We start from the raw sequence: 22,042 nt of genomic DNA, 5'->3' as shown, positions 1-22,042 counted from the left end.
TTCAAATGCTAAGTCACAATAGTTTGCATAAAATTTTAAACATCAGTATTTTCTCATTTTTATTTCAAACTTTGTTTCACATCTTTCTGTTACAATTCTTTTTTTGTGGCATTTTTATTTACAGCTATGCTATTTTTGATTAGAAATTACTCATTTTTGTTTATATCAGGTAAAAATAAACACACAGGATATAACTTTGATACTCAAACATAGGTTGGATTAATTAGCATTAAATTTGGAGAATTACAGTTGCATATGGGTTTCTACAATAACTTTGAGTTCATATGTTTTAGTTGCTGTATTTTTGTCTTCACCTTTTCCATCAAGTTGTTTTTCAATAGATATCATGTTCCTTGTAAAGTTTTACGCAGTAAAATACACTAGTTACATTTCAGAAACAAAGGTAATTGCATTCCTGAAAGCATTTTAAATTGTTTACATGATGACAGTTTTGGTCCCACAACTTCTGTGATTCAAGTCTGAATTTTATAAAAACAAAATTGGTCCACTTTACTTTTGGAGGGGGGTGACAACATACTACCAAGTATCTTGATCATAAAAAATTAGAGGTAATTATAGTCACCTTTGAGTCAAATGAAAGAAACCTGATGTCAAATCCTCACATAATGACAGCTTACCACCTCACTTACAACAACTGTAAGCTGTATGAGCAGATCTGTGGAGGTCTCTCAACTGAATAATGCCACAGATTACATGACTTACTCAACTGGACTTCATAAATTAAGCTAAATAAATACCTTGCAATATTGATACTGAAGAAACAGTTCCAATACATCAATGAGTCAGATAAATTCACCTTGTGAAACACGCTGAGGCTTTCAAAGTGCATCATCTATTGTACTTGTGAAGAAGAATGTATCCACAAGGTCTTGTATAGACTAAAGTGATGCAAGTGAAGTCATGAAAAGGATGCCTTGAGAAGCACAACTTGAGAAAACTGCTATTGATATTCTTGCTCCTCTGGTAACATTGAAAATAAGTATTTCATGGTTATGATGGATTATTTGACCAAATGGTCATAAGTATATGCTTTTCCCAGTGAGAAAGCTTGTCAATGATGATGCATTTCCTTGTAGATTTGGAGTGGATAAGGAACTTAATTCAGATCAGTAATGTGTCAGGTCTTCAGAATGAAAAACAACAAAAAAACAAGAAAATATCCATTCATCTTCTGATAACATGGATGGAAAGGTATATCCATATATTTTTAAATCAATTAGTTAATTATGTAAATAAACATCAGAAAATTTGGGATAAAAGTTTCCACTTCTGTTCATGAGTGATCAAACAGCAGTTCAGAAAGTTATAAGCAACAGCTATCGTATCTTATGTTTAAGAGAAATCTTAAAGTGTCTCTGAATTTTCTGTACTCATATCTGGAGGATAGTCATTCAGCACTCTTATACACAGTATGCAAAAAACTACAAAATACCATTGATGTTATACATTGTTTACCTTAGAAAAGTTTCAGTTAGCTAGTGACAAAATGAAAAGTCACTATGATGTTAATATAGATAAGACTGAATTCCATTGAGATGACACAGCAGGTCTGTACAATCCCCACAACAAGGAAGGATCAACTCCAAAAGTAATCCAGAAAGAAAAGCACCCTAGACAAAAGGTGGTCCAATGTGAGAATTTTTGGAAGTATATGAAGGAAAGAATAGCAATTTGTGTAACTTGAGATAAGAATTTGCCTGTAGAAAATCAACCTGCTGAAGGGCCTAGGGTTCCCGTAGATCCTGTTTACAGAAGATTCCCAAGGAGAGAGAGCCACCAATGGATTCACTCAACTACAAATTTAGAGAGAACTCCCTTCAATGACAGGACAGCATATGATGTTAAGAAATAAGAAGTCAACACATATGTACACCAAACCAATTAATGAAAAAGATTTGGTAAATCAAAAGTTTGGCATAGTGTTTTATTTGCATGTTAGGATTGTTCAAGGGACTTCACATTCTGAAAAGGGGCAGTTTTATAAATCATATTTTAAATATTGTAATTTTGTTTGTTAAAAGGTACATTACGCAATATTTAAACATTTTATGAAAGTTAAAAATATAGGAGACTTTATAGTTAGTAGAAAACGAATAATGATATAAATGCAAGTTAGGAAGTTAGTTAATCAGAGATTTGTTTTTTGAATTCTAGGCAAAGGTACTGGAAGGATATCTGTGCTAGCTATTTCTAATTCTGAAATGACAAGACTAGAGGGAAGGCAGCTAGTCAACACCACCCCCACCAATTCTTGAAATACTTCTTACGAAAAAAAGTGGTATTGACTGATAAGTTATAATGCCCTATGGCTGAAAGAGTGAGTATGTTTGGTGAGAGGATCCAAATTCACAATATACAAATTATGAGTTGACACTCTAATCACCAGGCCAGTTATTAGTAACGTATTCACTGAGTGAATCAGTCCAGTGAAAGTCAGTGAGTTATTTATGCTATAATTCAATTAATTAGATAAACTGTAAGGTTACTTAATCAACCATCATTAATTGATTAGTGAGAGAAAATATAACATTACAAAGTATGTTTATCTGATATGGACAAACCATTGTCCTCAAATTTTCTGTTCAAATGTTGATTGGAAAGTTAAGTTTACAAGTAAATCTAGCCTGCAGTAAATGTTAAGGGAGAAATAAATTAGTTCATTATTAATGCATGGACTAATTCAAAGAATTCAGTACCCCCATATCTCAATAATAATTTATGAGAACTGAAGTTTCACAATATGCTGTGTGGTTTACTATATTCTTCTTGGGAGTGCAATAGATTGTCATGTTATTAACAAGATATATATCTTTATTAGAAAAGTAAAATAAAAAAAAACAAACCAAGTCAACTCAACCTGTGATATGCCTAATGTTCAGCTAGTAATGTAAGGTCAAATGTCACAACTTTACATTTGGCCTAATGTTTGATGAATCAAAGCAGTTATTCAAAATATACTCCTCCAGCATCTAGAATGCATTGCATATGTGTGACAATGGATATTACAACAACAAATATCTCACCTGGTGTGCTGTACACTTCCCAGGCAATCACATCATTGAGATTTGAAATTATTTGAGGATTATCATGGTATACATGACCTCAAGTACTCTCTAATTATAACTCAGCCAATGTGAACAAAGCTAGCTACTATTAACAAGGAAAGTGATGTGAAATGATTCTGTTCTGAATTTATGTATGCAAGCTGTGTTTCACCTGGTTCCCAATATGTGGAAAAACACCATCCTACTTGAAACCTGTAGCACCTATCACATATCATTACAGCAGAGTGAGAATCACAAAGGTAGTAAACATTACTTTATTTCATGACCATAAACCTACAGATTTGTAATGTTTGAAAACATTAAAAACTGTCTTAACCTTATTTCGTTTTATAAAATTTGTATACTTTTGTTATTGTGGTATTATTAAAGGTTAAAGTTTCTACGTGTCTCCTTATGGTTGTCAATATGTTTCTTATTAACAACATTCCACAAATGGATTAGCTTTTGACTGGTCAGAAAATAAAATTTTTCAGTGATGGATGTGTTACTTATATTTTTTTGTAAACAGAAAATATACTTGTTGAGGAAAGGCAGTTAACAAAGTATGGAATTGTTTTGAAGAAAAATTATTAAATATGGTTCAAAGAGCAAAATGATTTTGCACATCCCACTCAGTTATCTATAACACTGACAACATCTGTGACTAGAAAACTTATCTCAAATTCAATAAAGATTCGAACAAGTATAAGCTGAAAAACAACAACTTCAAAACACAGAGATATAATATTGTCCATACACAGAGCCAAACCACTTGGCTAACTTCAAGCATAACGTAATAAAGATGTTCGAGTAGCAACTAAGGTCTTAAATGCTTCCTCGCTACCTGGAGCAACACTCTTATCAGGATGTAGAAGAACAGCAAGTTTTCGATAAGCTCTGTTAATTTCATCCCTAGGAATAAAACAGTAATAATATATGGCATCAAGAACTTATTACCTGAGTGGATAAGTTTAATGAAATCTACAATTATGTAGCAAAATATCCTCACTGTTTAAAGATTTAATACCTATTACTCAAAATAATGTGTACGTTGTTAAAATGTGTGGTTATGGTTGGTTGATTTAGTGTTTGATGGCACAAAGCAGCTGGGCTATCTGCGGCAAACGTTCGGTAAAAAGGTAAAAGTAAATTCATTAAAATTCATAAAAGGAAATTAAGGTAAAACAAAACAAAGTTAAAAAAATAAATAAATAGCATAAAACCAATGTTTACATCTAGTCTACAATGTCAAGAGAAAAACTATAGTAATTCAAGTTGTAAAGGACTTTCTGTAGCGTGACTGTAATAATCATAACTCACCAGGAAGACTAAAATATAAGTACAAAAATCTCCATCAGACACCTGAAGTTGGCCTTTCCAGTCCTGGTTTTGAGTTACTTAATGTTATGGTCAAATTTTAATTTCAAATTGAACAAGATGAACTGTGATTTTTAAAAGGAATCCACATTAAAAAGGTGTAAAGTATATATTAACACTCCTATGAAAAGTGGGGCCTAATAGGCCCCAGAGAACCTTGAAAGGTTATTAATATTAGGCTAATAATTTTGTATTTAAATGAAATTGCCATTTAAATCCATTAATGAATGGATTAACAAGATTCCCACTGTCCCTATCTACTATCTAGCGAAACCACAGCCAGGGGAACAGGCTTGGAGAAATCAGGACTAGAAACGTCTTTTCGTAGGAGTGTTAAAAAACTTAAATGGCAAAAAAAAATTAATGGCCTTTAAAAAACTAAAAACATTACCAAGGTGGACAGTGTCACCATCACCAATAACACCGTATAACGTTATGGACAGAACATGCTTAAAAGGGTGCCTTTGTTGTGAATCATAATGATTACAAGAAAGTAAAATGTGGCTTACTGTGATCTGAGTGTTACACAAACTACACACTGGTGCATCAGTTCCAGATAAAAGAAAATGATGAGTTAAAAAACTGTGATCAATACGTAGTCCAGTTAAAACAACTTCCTCTTTCCGATCTTTATGGGAACAAGGTGGCCAAAGTTCAATATAGGGTTTTATTTGGAAAAGCTTGTTTTCGCGTTTCTCACTCCAAGTCAACTGCCAGCTGCCATGGAGCCGAGCCTTGAATACAGGACCACAGTCCATGTACAGGACAGACTGGTGTGAACCAACGTGAAGTGATTCCAGAGCTAGTAGAGAACTAAGCGAGTTAGTATAAATCGTGTAGTTCGAGTACTGCTCAGGTTCTATGTGATCCAAGTCAAGAGAAATGGCATACAGTTCAGCAGTGAACACAGAAGCTGTAGAGGGGATTCTGCGTGCAATCACCGAACAACAACAAACCATGGCAGAGCCCACACACAGTCACCTGATTTCAAACCATCTGTATAAATAGGAATGGAATGATGTTTCGAAAGATATTCAGCAAGTAGCAGACAGTATTTCCAATCAGGAGTGTCTACTTTTCTCAGATGCTTTAAAGATAGATCACAATTGGGGACTGTAAGAAGCCATGGTGGGATGGGCTGACCAGTGGATACAGCAATGTTATCCAAGGACAAACCAAATTCATCTAACTGCGCCTGGATATGAAGACCAAAAGAAGCAATGGCAAATCGTCTGGTCTGAAAAAGCTTGGTCCATCAACGAAGGAAAACACAACCCCAGGTGGGATGTTTAGGTAAGGAACGAAGTTTTGAAGCATATAGTAAAGACAGTTGCAAATGGCAAAGAAACAAAGAAGGTTCATGAGACTCTATGTATAAGCTCTGAACTGGGAAAGTGTGGAAAGCCCTAGTGCAGAGTTGAAGTCCTTGATGGTCAGTGGAGTTCCAGCATCTTTAAGGCCGATGGTCTGGCAGAGCCATAGACAGGTGATCCAAAGTCTAGTTTCGATAAAATAAGAGCACAATATATCTTTAGCGTAGAACATCGATCCGCTCCCCAAGTGGTGGTAGAGAGGACATGGAGGATGTTCAATGCTCTTGTACATAGATGGCGCAGCACCACATAGTGTATATCATCAGGTCCAAACCGATGAAGGACCAGTTTGAGTTCCACCAGAGTAAAGGGATGATTATAGTCACAGAAACAATCAGTTCAAAGTCTTGATAGCCAAGAAGGTGAAAGAAGAGGCAGAAGTGCTAGATGCCCGGCAAAATCTTTCACCTAGAGTATTGGCTTACCCATCGAGCATGTGCATGGGCCTGCTGGAAAGCGATGCAGTTCAAGAGTGCGTTATATCTACGGAAATTATCCCAGGCCCATTTTTGAGCCTTCCATGCCATGTGGTAAGCAGGATTCCACCATGGACAAGGATATAGTAGAAAACATGTCGAGGTTTTAGGAATACATTAAGCAGCTGCTTGTATAGTACAGTCAGTTATTGCTGCCACACAGTCATCTATTGATGGCTTACAGACAATGGCAGGATCAAGTTCTTCAAGAGCAGTGAAAAAGGACCAGTTTGCCTGATCCAGCTTCCACCAGGGAATGCAGGTCGGGTGGCATCAACCACGGCCAATGTTTCTCAAGATTATAGGAAAATGATCACTGCCTCATGGATTATTGTCAACTCTCCATTACAAATGAAAAAATAATGAAGAGGAGCAAATTGAGAGATCAATAGCAGTAAAGGACTGATTAGGTGCATGGAAATAAGTAGAAGAACCAGTACTGAAAAGAAAAAGGTTGTGATCAGAAAGCATACAGAGCAACCCCTCCTATCAATACCAGCACTTCCCCAGAGGAGATGATGTCCATTAAAGTCTGCCAGGATGAAAAAGGAGATGGCAACTGTTCAATGAGAGCATCAAGGTCTGATTGATCATATGTCTCTCCAGGTGACAGATAGCGAGAATAAAGAGTGATGGTATGACCCAAGGAAACACGGATGGCTACGGCCTCCAAGAGTGTGTCGAGTGGCAAAGACAGGGTGGGCACATGCTGATCAACCAACAGTGCCACCCCTCCATGCACTCATCCATCACACAGCCTGTCATTTCTGTATAAAGAAAACTGCTGAAAGGTGACTGTATTGGCAGGTTTCAGAAATGTTTCCTGTAAGGAGAGACAAACAGGATGGTTGGAAGCAATCAGTGTTTTGATGTCATCCAGAAAAGAATGTAAACCTCGACAGTTCCATTGTATCAGAGTGGCCATTTTTATTTACGTGTAGGCAAATTGGGTGGAGAACCCTTCTGTTTATGACCACGTCTTTTTTCCTTACTTTCCTTATTCGAGGGAGGTCTATCTTGCCCTGGGTTGACTGGGCAGATCTTTGCTGTTGGAAAGGGGACTCCAGAGACTGAGGACGTGAACGAATGATTGTTTTGCATCTTGGGGTGAGAGAGGAAGATGGTTCCTGTACCTGGAACCAAAGGATGTTGATCTTGGAGTTTGGTGGAATATATATAATGTACAGAGATAGGTGTCAAAGTTGATTCATTAACTTTTTAACTATGGAGGTCAATAGACTTTTCATTTGTTTGGAGAATGATTCTTTAGGAGGCACAGAGAGATCTGTCTGCACTCTCACAGTAGCTATGAAACAAAGTGCAGCAGCATATGTCTGAGATGAGATGGTGGACAGCAGTTTTCAAGCCTCAGGATAGGTAATATTATGAATTGTTTTTAAACACTGCACCTCTTTTTCTTCCAACCATTTAGGGCAAGAACGAAGAAAGGACGGGTGACAGCCATTGAAATTGATGCAATGAGGGTCTGTTTCATACTCACAGGCAACATGGTCTTTGCCACTGCAATGAGCACACATCAAGGAACCACAACATGACATCTTTGAGTGACCGAACCACTGACACTGGAAACATTGGAGAGGGTTTGGAATGTATGGTCTTACTCTGCAATTAAGATAACCTGCCTTGATAATGGCAGGTGGACATGATGACGTAAATGTCAGAGTGAAGACATTGGTTGGCAACATAATTCTATCTTTGCAAGTGGAGATACGCCTCACTGCAGAAACTCCTTGGGTGGAGAAACCATCGAGAATCTCCGACTCTGGCATGTTCTTCAAACCCCTCTCAACGATAACTCCTTGTGACAAATTCAAAGTAGCATGAGGCATAACCTCAATAGGTACATCTATCCCCAATTGCCTTTGAATGCAACAGGAGTTCACTGTATTGAGATGTGGATGTTTCCACTAATATGTCACTAGAATAAAGCTTCTTTACTGACTTTGGAGAGCCAGCAAGTCCCTCTAGTCTCTTCTGTATGAAAAAGGGAGACATTTTCTCTAAAGGGCTGTTTGAAAGTGAATGCAATATAAGAAAATGAGGTACAAGAGGTGGTACAGATGGTGAGGATTGCTGCTCAGAATTTCCAAGACATGGTTGTTTACCTATAGACTGTTTTTTCACTATTTTATTAAGATTTTTAATTGAAGTATCCACAATAAAGAAAGGGAAATTTTGATGCCCACTGACCCCACCCACCATGGAACACTACGAGGAGATGCACTACAATGTCAAACATAGACACTGCAGCAATGCCAGGGTTTCAAGAGCACTATACCCAAACATGAGCATCAGATATAATGTCCATAACACCTGTTGAGAACATCCAACACTGGTACTTGGTTGACCCTAGCCTGAGTGGACCAGCTGATTAACTCAAGGGGGGCCATCACAAGGCTGCCCATCTACAGGAATTCAACCTTCCCTGGGAGGTCCCCTTGCCACGTAGAGGAATCCACACCGAGGGGTGTGGTTATGAACAACTAACTTAATTCACTTCCTATGCAATCAATACACTAAATAACATAGTAGGATTTTAAAGTTATGTTAAAGATTGTAAGAGTCAGTATTCTTTAAGCAGATAACAGAACTTCAGTCCTGGAATATTTTCTTAAACATATCTAATGCAGAAGCAGTCTGTATTAAACAAAATATGTTGTATAACAGTTTACAAATATTACAAACTCACTTAGTTGCTCCTGGCTGTAGTCCTAATTTGTCATATTCATCTGTTGCCCATCTCAGCTTGTGGACAGCTTCCAGCTGTTCTCGAGTATAGCCTGGAGCTGAACAAAGAGCCACACGACAGCCATTCCCTTCCAGCATCTTAAGAATGTTCCTTAAGAGAGACTGACGTAAGACTTTGTTATTATTTGCATTACCTGCAAGTGTTATACACATATACAAAAAAAAAAAAAAATCTTTCAAAGACTTATTGCTGGAGAAAATGTAACAACTATTCAAATTGTTTGAATCATAACTACATACATAGATGTGGCCTAATGATATATAGGTATAATTTTCATAATAAATTTTTGTGATTGTTATCATTTCACTGAAAAAAATGCAGTAGCAAAGACAAAAAAAGAGTCCACAATTACAGAATCATATTTAAAATGCTACATTTTTAAATCAGAAATATAAAGATCACATTTTTATACCTATTATAAATCAAATGACCTAATAAGGATTCAAATGAAGTTAGCCACTAAACAATAAATTTTTACTGCATTTGTAGAAAACATTGTTTGCTTTTATTACACTTATAAGGTTTAGTCACTGCTAGAGACAATTTATGTTACATTTGGTAATATTTAACAAACAACTCGTGAATAAATCCAACACTTGGTAAACTATAAAAATATATTTTATTTTCAATTTAATTTATAAAAATATTGGTATCTATCATGTCACTAAATGTATAATAGAATTTATTTTATAGTCACAATTTGTGAAATTTATTCATTAGTATTTTTGCTAAATGACTAAGATATAAAGAGACTAACTTTTTTAATTCTAGTAAATATTCTTAAAAGTGATTTTTCAAGTACAGCCAAAAAATTACTGTTAGTATAACATTGCAAAGAGTAATTCATACTTCATTTTATCCTTCATGGTGCCAATACTGATTGGAAAATCATAAACTTTGGGAAAACAGCATACAATTTTATGAGAGAAATGCTGATGAATGCGAGATGAATAGCATAGATATTTCTCAAATTTTGCTACTAATAAAAAATAAAATGCCTTGTGAAACTGAATAACTTACTCTTGGGCCATCTTCCAGTAAACAAATATCATCTGAGAATATATTGAAATTTTAAGCATTTCACACAGTTCCTGGATTTGTTGTTGCAAACACAGACAGAGTTTTGAAAGCTAGGTTATAAAGCTATCACAAATATGTTGGACAATATTATGAGTAATGGTGTTATTGTAAATGAGCAATTATTGTTGTTATTGTAATCTTTGAGACAATTAAAGGCATATTCTATGCACTGAATTCTGCTTAGTTATCAATAACGACAGATATGTGTTTGAATTAACAATACCTACAGCTAATACTGCTGCTAGTCTACATCTTTGTCATCTGCTATCTGACCACCTAGTACTACAATATTTACAACTGTTGCATCAAGCAATCTGTTTGATACCATTCTGTCTATTTTCCTTAGAAACCACCACTGTATGCATAGTGTTTAACTACTATGTACCCCATCATTTGCAACAATAGCAAACATGCAAGCTTACTGGAATGTGGTAATCTTTCTGATTTGAATAATAACATTTGTAAAACTCAATCTCCTTATACCTCAAACATATCAGCCACTCCATCTCCTGTTAAAGCAGATGTCTCAAAGTATGGGAACCCATGAAGGTCAGACCACAGTCTGCCATCAGCTTCATCAACAGCTCGCTGTTTGTCACACTGTTATAAATAGGATATATGACATAACATTAGTGTTTTGGATCACTATATTTCAGATTAAGCTGTGCATTTAACATACTGAAATAAATGTAGTTTTACTTTTATCTTTTTTCAGATACATTATCTTCTCCTAATACAAGACTATTTGCCAAAACTATTAACAATTTTTAAGGTATCCACTCTTACTTACAAGTGCTATACCAATTCAGATAACCTCTAACATAAATATTACTTGTCACTTAAAAACAGTATAAAGATTGATACAGTAGGAAACACAAAAGTTTTATAAAATTTTAAAGAATGTACAACATGAGATATTTTGTGTCAGGCAAGTACATTTGTATCAAGATTATTTTTTTTTAAAAACAGACTAATTATCTGCTTGTGAATCTGAAAGACTGTAACTGTCATTCTTACCTTGTTCCCACAAACAACAAATACTATATTTTCAATAGCAGATTGCTCTCCCAACTCATGAATCATTTCTTGAAGCCATGTGTTTAAAGCCTGAAAACTGGAACGATCACTGACATCATATGTTAGCATGGCACCATGTACATCCTGATAGAACTCGTTCCTTACCTGAAGATCCGACGCTGTTACTTTCAGCTCAATAAACTGGCTTTAATTAAGGTCAACATATATATATATATATATAAAAACTAGAGAAAAGAAGACTGGGCATGGAAATTTAGTAACCTGGAATATAAAAGGTGCAATGTAATGTTGTTTTAATTCCAATTAATATTTGGATTTATTATTATCATGACGATTCTTTCAAACTTTTAAAATATCCACTTATAAATTAAACAAATGTAAAGACAGTGTGAAATTTTATTTGTAATTGAAAAAATACTTAAAATTAAATGACAAACAATCAAGTTATTTTCTATTTGCCTACAACTTTTTAAAAACAGCAATATATGTGGTTTTAACCCTTTTGGCAAGGTTGGCGACCGCAGTGGACTTGAAGGCTCGGTGAGGCAGGCAACCTTCCTTTATTCCTGTTATTCTTATGTATTGAATTTAACATATATAGTATTGGGTACAATCTCTGAATATTTCAGGGACTTTTGTTGAGTTATTGCCGAGATATCATGCTTTTAGTACTGATACCGTAATTAGTTGAAGTATCAAACATATATATTCAGCACCATGCCAAACATTAAGGGTTGTTATTCAGCACCGAAAGGGTTAAAGAGATTAACCCTCTCATCACTGGCACCCTTCACTATGCACCTCAATAAGTCTTTGGTTGGTTACATTCAAAATTTAATTATATTACTTTTTATGTTACACCAATTAATTTAACTTAAAATTGTAGCTAATAATCCATATGTTAATAGTAAATAAATATTAAGTTCATAATTTTAAAAAGCAATACATGAAAAAATCTTAAATTTCACCTAGTGATGGAAATTTCACATTATTTTGTTTGGGCATCACCTTTTTCTAATTTATTCAACATTCCTTCAGTATGTATGAAATCTAACATAAATTACTCGATATAATATCATGATTGCTCAGACAAAACATAATTTTCATATTTCAATCATATTTGATTACTAAGCCTTCAAATTGAAAATAGGAAATATGTTGCCACAGTCACCTATCACATTCTCTCTTTCAGAATTTGTTAATAGTTTTCTCTTAAATTTAATACTACATTATTTATAACTCACAGAAAGTCAAGGTTTTCATTTATCAAATGATTTATTACATTATATTGTTTCACATATAAAGAATTGTCACATTTTTTTTCAGTTCAAGCTTTGTTCCCACAAGAAACATATCAATTAGCTTGGATGAATTTATAAAGGTTCTTGTTGCATAGTTAGAAAGCCAGAAAAATTATGATATTTATGGGACACTGTCTGCTTTTTGCATGTTATTATTATTATATGTTCTTTGGTGCATTAATGAATTAATAAAAAGTTATTTTGTGCACTACTACCATTGGTATAAAAAAGTAGGGTTAAGAGTCACCAACAGTTGACAGCAAAAAAAACCAGAAAGTTCAGATATGTACTTTATTTCTTCTTTTTAATGTTTATTTTTTAATTATTATTATAAAAGTAACTAAAATGTAAAAAGAGAAAACTCCTTAGATTAGTTAAGGTTAAATTAGATACAAGAAATAATAATAATAATTTTTTTTACAAGGCATGCATGCAAGCAGCTCCAAACACATGGGTAATGTAATTCAATAGTGTAATATGATCCAAGTAATTCACTTCTTCTAATGGTGCAAACAGTAGTTAGACACAGTTCAAAGGCACTAAAACAATAAAATGTAAGTCAAAATAGATGTATATTGTCAAGATTTGAGGGCTACTTCGTACAAACAAATGTAGTTTTATGTTAGTATTTGAAGTCATTCTAGAAATAAAAAAAAAGAAATTAAGCTTTATTTCTTGTGGATACAAATTGACAGTTAGAGAAAATAACAAATAAAATACAAAGTTTTGCTAAGAACAAAATAAAAAACATTTGAAATGTATTTAGAAACTTATAATAGAGATTATGCAAAGGAAATTTGAGATTGTTGAGAAGAAAAAAAATTATTCTTAATTGCATCATGAAAATCACTTTACACTCAGGTATTCAAAAAAACAGATGATATATTCAGAAACAAATTTTTATCAGAAATACTTCACTTTCCTGAAAGTCTGCCAGATTTTTTGAAGATACACATACAATGTTAAATGTTAGTAGTATTGAAACTAAGGTGTACAAAGTGGTCACATGGTCAGTTAATTTGACTGAGTCCATGAAAGTGAAATAAAAGTGTTGGGAAAAGGCTTCATCCATATAACTCCAGTAGTTTTCAGATATTTGTTATTTTAGTGCATGTGAGCTTTTGAAAAGATATAAGAGCAGAAAACACTTAGCAACACTCATACAAGAGTTGCTTGAAATAGTTGTTGAAGACAAAACTACACATAGAGTAAAATCAAGATTTTCAGTACAGTAACAGTTGAAAAAAATATTTCACACTAATACAGCTCAATAAAGTTGTTACATTATTCCAAATGAGCAATACACATAACATGTAAAATTTGAATACTGAGTAGTTGTAAGTACATTTACTATTCCAAGAATAAAATTAATCCTGTAAAATTGGCATCTTAGCTGTTACATAGTGCTATACAAGTATCACCACTTGGTGGCTCTCTGAAACAATACAAATTAATGTAACAACTCTTAATTTTCAAAGATTATTGAAGTGATTTGTAATAAATATTCATCTGTGTGGTAAATATGTATTTAGCTGAATTACTTATATACTTTATATGACAAAACTTATTTGAAAGTTATCTTTGATTTTAAAATTATTAAAAGTAAGGTACATAAGGTACTTAACTTTCATTCTTGTTAACACTTATAAACTAGATATTTTCAGTCAGAAACAACATCAGTAATAAAGATTACTAAGAGAACAACTGTATGTATACATGAGTGTAAAAACCTTTTTTATGATTTGTAAGTTTAGTAATGTATATTTTTAATGCACTGACAACATAATTTAGCAAATATATTGAAGATATTTCTGAAAATAAACAATGGCTAGAAATGGCCCTCTCCAGTTTTACTCACTACCATGAAAAAATTCACACGTAAATATTCGTACCTCATAAAATATTGGATGTCCTCCCATGTCAAAAATATTCACACCCATTTCTTTGTCATCTAGCGTAATTCTAAAGAGAGGAGCTATATTAAAATTAATACTATGTAATCAGTGTATGTGTGGAGCTTGAAATAACTCATAGCAGGCTTGAAAAAAAAACATACATATACAAAAAAGCTACATAATAATGCTTATCATAGAGTTTACTTTGTGAATTCTCTATTGGATTAGTTTCATGTCTTGTACATTTTTTTTCTTAAAGACTTTACACAGTTATTTAAAGCTCCATCATACACCATGGTACTGCTACATATCTGTAATGTTTGTTCTGCATTTTTGTACTCTTCAAATAGTGAAGTTTATCTATAAGTAAATAGGTGAAAGTTAGTGTTGGTATAAACATTTATTTTTACTTTATTATAAAAGTTAATATCAGCTGAAAAATAAACTTACATTAGAAATTAATAAAATTAAACTATATTACATGTATCTAGTATCTTGTCCTAGATTCTGATATATTAGTTTTTACACTACCTTCTATAAAAAATAAATAAAAGCCATAAAAATTATTGTTAGCTCCCAAGGATGCTTATATGGTAAAGATAAAAATCTTTTTTAGTTTTTATAGTTTGCTTATCATGCATAAAATATGCAAAATTAGTGCTCTTCCCCAGAATTAAAAAATGGAAAATGTTTTGCTTTATCCTAAACTTTATGCACTTTTAGAAGAGGTCTGCTAAATTTTATTTACCAGCTTTATTTATTTTTGATTCCAGAACCATATGAAATCTCCCAGAAAATGTCGATTTTTTTTCAGTACCAAAGCTTTGTTCAGAAATTAAAAAAGAAAATGCAAGTATTCTTCTTAATGGTATTTATGTGTGGAGATAAAAAATTCAGGGCACACACTTTTCTTAAGTTTGGTTAAAAAAACTAAAACTAAAATAAAATGGTTTTCAAAATAACTTCTACTTTGCCATTAAGGGTAACAATACAGTGCAGCAGTGAACACTGAACTGAGCAGTTGCAACAGAATCACAAAGGGACCATGAACATAAGTTATTTTATGATATAAACCAGTACTAGTGCTATTGACATGAATAAGTTAATTCTTTCCACATCTCCTTAGCTCAAGCAGTTACTTCATTTTAGTTGTATATATATATTTGTTCTTGAATATATGCTACCTAGTGGTGAATGAGAAAGAACATCAGTGTGTGTGTGTTTTCTTATAGCAAAAGAACATTAAAATTGAAATTAAAAAAATGCCCTTTTCCCCTTTACTTCACATAGCTCAGATCAAAACTAGTATCAACTCCAGTATCACAGCTGTTCCTGACTCCTTTTCACTTAACAATAATATAGTTTCCATTCCTATGTAATCTACTCTATAATCTGTGCAGTATTAGCAGTATCTTAATCTAATAATCAGTGATGATGAGAAAGGTATAAGTAAGCAATAATAATTACAGTGTGTCTTAGGTTAATGCAACATACAAGAATATATGAAATCCATTCAAACATATTTGAGTAGAAAGAAAAACAACTAGAATTCTTATTTTGCACAAACATTAGGATACACCTCACAAACATAGCCAAAAAAAAGCAACTTGGCATTTTTCACATTATTCTTTATTCAGTGTAACTCAGTAAATTAGGACCTATGTGAATAATACAAAAATGCTTTATTTTACTTTTTTATTAGATATTATACACCACTGAGTTGAAGCAAAATTATCTTTTTTTTTGCTGAAGTGTTTTTGGACAGATTATTCTGTTGTTGTTTTTTTAAGTGTAATTTTCTATGTTAGTATCAAAGAAATATTTAAGTCCAACCTCTAAACCAAAACTAAACATAACAGCTGAATTATTTAAACTAATATCCAATATAATCTAATTATGTTATGAAGTTGGTTTTCTTGACATGAACAAATTAAATATATCAATTAATGTGAGTGGATGTATGTACTTTACAAAGTACTTTGTAAGTTGAAAAAATATATGCTTCTTGTTATTTTCCTTATGGTCTGTTAATAATTGATGCTCAATTTCTACTCAGATATTTTTCACGATAATTTTAATGATTTTATTAGGTATATTGTCTATTTTGGAAACAGCAATCTTAAAAAGTCAAATTTAAAATAACAACTTAGTAAGCAATATAAAACAAATCTTCTGTTTTCATTTACTTTCATATTTTAGAAATTTTATGTTTTCATACTTTTATGATGTAAATATTTAATTTAATTATGTCATGCAGCTAAGTTTTTTTTAGGAGGCAGGAGAGAAGACAGAAAACAAAATACTTTCATTATCAATGATAGTTTATTAATAATAAACATACATATGAGATGCTTTTTACTTATATTATTAATCAAACATTTATGTATGGATTTAGAATTATTAAAATAGAGTGTGAAAAGCATTTGGGGGTATCCATGACCTATATGCATGATGCCATTGTATAAACACTGATGAAATAAAAACCTGACTTACTTGGTTAGGCCATAATCAATCCCTATAGTGGGCTGATACTTTCCAATGAATCTTTTTTCACAATATCGTTTAATTAAGCAACTCTGAAAAAACAAAAACAAGAAAAGCTATCAAATTTATAGTATTATTTTATCAATATAATTAGGTACTGAAATTCAGATCTTGATAAGATAAACAGATATATTTGTGAAAACTGAAAATGTCATTAAGGCAAGCACATTAACCTCATAAAGTAACTTGATGCAGATGAAATAACCTTTCACATTATTTTTGCTAAGACAAATGGCTTCAAAGGGTAAATGGACCAACGATTATAGCTGGGTCATTAGTGAGATCCGATAATCAATTATTTAACAGGCACACCAACTGTTTACCTCCATCTAATTGATTACTTTCACAAGACTTGGACAGCTGTAATAATCTTAAACAGTAATAATAAAAAATACTACTTTCAATGATTATTTTTATGAGTCATAACACTAATCAGTTAGCTGAACAACTATGATTAATCAAAAACAATACTGAAGAACTGTAATATCTTGATTACTTAAATAATTGGAACACTTGAAAATAGTAATAACCAGAAATACAAATTTTGATTAGTTGCTTATTTTTATGTTACCAATTTATTTAATTGTAATTTGGACCAATCAAATATCTTATGAGACACTAACCAATATAATTAATACTAATACGCAATTGATTATATTGGTTACTCAAGTTAATCGCCAAGCTCTAATAAAGATACTTAAACTTCATCAGTAATGAACATTTACATGAAAAATACAGCTTTGAAACAGAATTTATTCCCATAAACAAAATGTAGCAATATTGTTTAAAGGAAATAGTTTTATTATTATAAACATAACTTGATTACTTTCCCTGGCTTAGCTGTAAGGGGTTAAGCAAACAGTCCACAAACAATGATATTTCTGATCATTATCAGTATATAAGTAATAACATTATATAACAAAACACAAGTTCATTATTTTCTGTTACACCAATTTATTCAAATATGTATTTCTAAACTTACCTTTCCAACTTCAGTATTTCCCATGCTTATTATTTTAATACGTTGAATACATTTAATTTTGTTTCTTATATCCATATCTTAAATGTGCTTAAAACAGCAGTAGTTCACAAGGAAAAGATGCCAGATTTCTAGTTCATTCCACACTGTAAAATAGATATATGTGTAAGCATACTACAAACAAATCTTGAAACTAAACAAATATGCACTATAATACTTGTCTTACAAATTGGCATACACTCAATTAAGATACAAACACTTTGTTTAAACTAAGTGACAATTAACCAACTCAAGATTTTATTGATATCATAAGGCTGAAACATAATGCAGCAAATAGATACATAATAATTTTACCAGCATACCTTTAAACCATACATGCATATACATACACACACTACACAGCTCTTATTATTATTCCTACCTAATACTGACTTGGATAACCTTTTAACATGAAAGGTGTCATGACTGACTGTAGACGATATGACAAAGTGAATCTGAAATTGTTTTGCAGGTGTTAACAAGAGATTAAAGTGGTGTATATTACATTCCAGTTTCTCTTAGAGATAGTCAATAAGATGAAGAACAAATAGTTGTGATACTTAAAAGAAATCAGTGAAATCACTATTTTGAAACTACGTAATACAGTGGGCTATTCTGTGCATTATCATTTTGAAATAGCTCTTGTCCACTGTAGTTTAGCTTAAAAATATGGACCTCTCTAAGAAAAACTACAGAATTGATGCTCCATATGTCCAAATACATACATATTAGGGTTAAAATATTTCTTTTGTACTGTAGGTTCACCAAGTCATTCCTAGTTGAAACTTTATTTATGAGCTTTGGGTTAAACCAAGTCCTAAATTACTATACTTTCATCTACTTATCTGTGCAACTTAACTTCAATTCAATACTAAATGTAGTCTACTACAAACACAAGATACAAAAATCTGTTATCACCATCAAAAGACCCTTAAGCTCATAAAGCTAGAGTAGTATACTAGTTTCACCAACTTTCCAGAAGATGAAAAGATAAGAACAAGAATCTAGTAATAAGAGCAAACAAAGACGAAAACATGTATAAAACAAATTAGTCAATCACACTTCTAAATAAAAAAAAAAATGACTTTAGAGATGTGGCAGCCTAAGACAGCAATAAAAAGATTTCTCCATAGGTTAAATGTCAAGATCAATACACATCTTCTGTGCTGAAAAAAATCATATAATAAACATTTAAGAGTTTTTCTTTAAGTGCCTAGTTGACATGAGCCAAGTAGGAAATATTAAAAGACGGAAAGAATGAAGTATAAACATACTACATCTGGGAAGCAGCATGTATAGCAATCACAGTTACAGCTGAATGATTAACATGCTAAACCAGTTACTTTAATTAGTATTATGTAAAACCAATTAATGATTAAAGTTACATAATTATAAACTGAACAAAGTTAGTGTTTTTGATTATTTTAACTATCCAAATAATCTAAATATTACCATTTAGATTTTGATTTAAAGTTATTAATGTTAACATTTTCCTAATCTGAAAATGTATTTCTGATAGATATTTATTACTTTATACAGTTTGCTATTTTCATAGTTCTTCCTCAAGTTTTGTTAAAGATATTTGCGTGTCACCAGCCTTGTGAGAATTCTCATCTAATTTCACATAAATTTGTGCCACTGTGTTATAATGTCATTATACAGCAAAAGTCCTTCACTAATAGAAAGAAAACACACCTCCGTGCATACTAACTCCTATGTATTTGCACATGTAAATATTAATTTTTCAATGAGGCAAGTAAGAAATGTGCACTGGAAGTAGGAAGGATGGGTGGGAATGTGTTTAGTGGTATCTATCAGAAATACATTTTCAGGTGAGTAAAATGGTAACTTTCAAAGTGGATACTCACTTCTACAGACAGTTTAGCAAGAGCCCCACATTCAGATGGTTGAGATAATGGTGCAAAGATTACTAAGAAGAGCCTTTTTCAGAAAGCATCTAAAGGAAGCATGTGGGGTGTGACATCAAATAGCATGGGCTCCATAGGGGAACACCCATGAGAGATAGTACATCATCTCATCCAGGATATACTCTTCACCCACATATGAAAGAGGACAAATAAGCAAGATTTATGTCATTGTACAAGCAGAACCAGTACATGGTTTTCTGAGTACATGCATAGAAAATAATTAACAGCCAATGTATGTAGTGAGCTTGAGACTCATACAGACCATACTCTGTATGCCATCTCCAATACTGTCATTTCTCACAGGTCTTATTCTAGCTGCAGGAGGAGGGCAGTGTACGAAATGTTTGAGTGTAGATGCACATTTTATTGACCCTCAGTCTAAGAGCCCCTTGCCAGTTATAAGAGTAGGTTATTGGAGAAATATATAAGCGGGGTGACCTGCACTATATTTTTGGTGTCACCACAGCCCAACTTCACACTGTAATGGTACCTCTTGTTCTAGGCCCAGTGATAAAATGCCATTAAGTGAGAATTTTCTGTGATCTATCACCCCAGCAGTTAGGAACAGAAAAAGTAGCAAGGGTGAAGGGAAATTGGCAAAGGAGAGACCTGGAAAATGTGTCCAAAACCCCATAATTCCTTTAATCTAGAATGATCTTTTACTGAAGACTGTAACAATAGATAACCACAAAACCCTATTTTCAAAAAACTAACAAGCACAAGCCAGAGAAGTAGGCAGAAACACTGCTCTGGCACTGGCTTTTTACATATTAGTTCATGGAATAGGTATGGTTTGGAATGGACAAGAAATTATAGTGAGACAATGAAATATGGGGACCAATGAAAGCTGAAAACTATCAGCAAAAAAATTATCCCCATGCTTGCCTGTAAAAGCTCATCCAATGACTAGCAAAGAAGAGGTAAAAAGAAAATGAAAAGTTGATGAATAAAATGTGAGCATCAACATTTTGAGACAAAACTGTCAATGAAGGGACCAACAAGCCCCTCTAGAAAAGAATAAGAAACAAAGTTAATGAAAAGTATGGATCCCAGGATAGTGACAAAAGAAGACAGGGACCCTTAACGTTCTCCACATGGGCTTAGTCAAATACACCTTTTTTTACACAGTTTCCATACTAAAACTTTTAATATAGTAGGAGAAACTTCACAAAATGTGATAGATTTTCAGTAAACTTTATAAGACTTTTGTACACAAAAAATCAGATTTTTTAATCAAGTATTTTTAATGAAGATGCAACTGTGAATATACCAAGTAGTCTGAGAGTAAAATGGTTTTCATGTTAAGATTAAAAATACCTTTATTCATCTACACATTTTCTGCATTTATGGATCTCTGAAAGAACTTCTTAAATAATTAAAAAAAACATCAAAACCAAAAGTGAAATAAATCTAAATTACCCTTTTTTTCTTTTTAAAATGACTTCAAATTGTAACATGAAACTACTCTATTTTACAGCATATAAGACACATGGAGATACAAGACACACACATTTTAGCAAAGAATATTTGGGAAAAAACATGTAAGTGTACCTAAGAATTTCATATTTACTCCAAATAATATCAAAAATAAAATCTGTATGTCAAGAACAACTTATTTCAATGAAAATATCATGCATGCAACATATTAGATCAAGTTCATATAAAGAGCAGAATTCACCATTAGTTTCTTTAGGGTAAGGAAAGGTAACAGTTTCAGATAACAAGCATATTTTCACTGGTGTTCACTGTGAATATCAGTGTCCCAAGCAAGTAAACTGTAGTGGCTTAACATAGAAGTAAAGGAACAGGACAAAGTGTCTCCTACATATAAGCAGAAACATTTACTGCTTGGTACTAAAGAACCAGGTGAACTGCTCAGCCATACTGACATTAATCATCTTGAGTTATCTACTGTAAATCTACTCATATATTTGGCAAATTGTTTTTCATTAATTATAAGCCTAATCATATATTTTTGCACAGATTTTTTTAAATTTTAATTCACAGTTGTCTGGGGAAAGACTATGCAGAATTTAACTTATGGGGGACCTGAAAAATACATTTTCTTCAACTTAATATAATAGACCTGGATGAGTTTTCGAAACTTTTTCAGAAAAAAGAAGTGCATCTTATGTGCTATCAATTATCATACATTTGTTTATCCTAAATAGTTTAAA

At 32.6% G+C, this 22,042-nt stretch overlaps 1 protein-coding gene across 3 annotated transcripts in view; it reads right to left on the bottom strand.

Moving 5' to 3' along the window:
- Positions 1-3,324: 3,324 nt before the first annotated feature.
- Positions 3,325-22,042, bottom strand: part of LOC143249088 (dnaJ homolog subfamily C member 27-like) — a 35,264-nt gene continuing 16,546 nt past the window's right edge. For 2 of the 3 annotated variants that reach the window (XM_076498330.1, XM_076498333.1), the window contains exons 2-8: positions 17,902-18,044; positions 16,869-16,951; positions 14,373-14,442; positions 11,159-11,323; positions 10,625-10,741; positions 9,002-9,162; positions 3,325-3,977 (exon numbers count right to left, since the gene is read on the bottom strand). In XM_076498330.1, the coding sequence (XP_076354445.1) occupies positions 3,848-3,977; positions 9,002-9,162; positions 10,625-10,741; positions 11,159-11,323; positions 14,373-14,442; positions 16,869-16,951; positions 17,902-17,976 (801 nt within the window). In that variant the 5' untranslated portion in view covers positions 17,977-18,044 and the 3' untranslated portion in view covers positions 3,325-3,847. Of the gene's footprint in view, positions 3,978-9,001; positions 9,163-10,624; positions 10,742-11,158; positions 11,324-14,372; positions 14,443-16,868; positions 16,952-17,901; positions 18,045-19,805; positions 19,989-22,042 lie in introns of all 3 variants that reach the window. The other variant, XM_076498332.1, reaches the window with a different exon arrangement.

The sequence above is a fragment of the Tachypleus tridentatus genome, chromosome 4 (assembly GCF_004210375.1).
Source record: "Tachypleus tridentatus isolate NWPU-2018 chromosome 4, ASM421037v1, whole genome shotgun sequence".
Lineage (NCBI taxonomy): Eukaryota > Metazoa > Arthropoda > Merostomata > Xiphosura > Limulidae > Tachypleus > Tachypleus tridentatus.
This window is presented reverse-complemented; position numbering and strand designations above follow the sequence as displayed.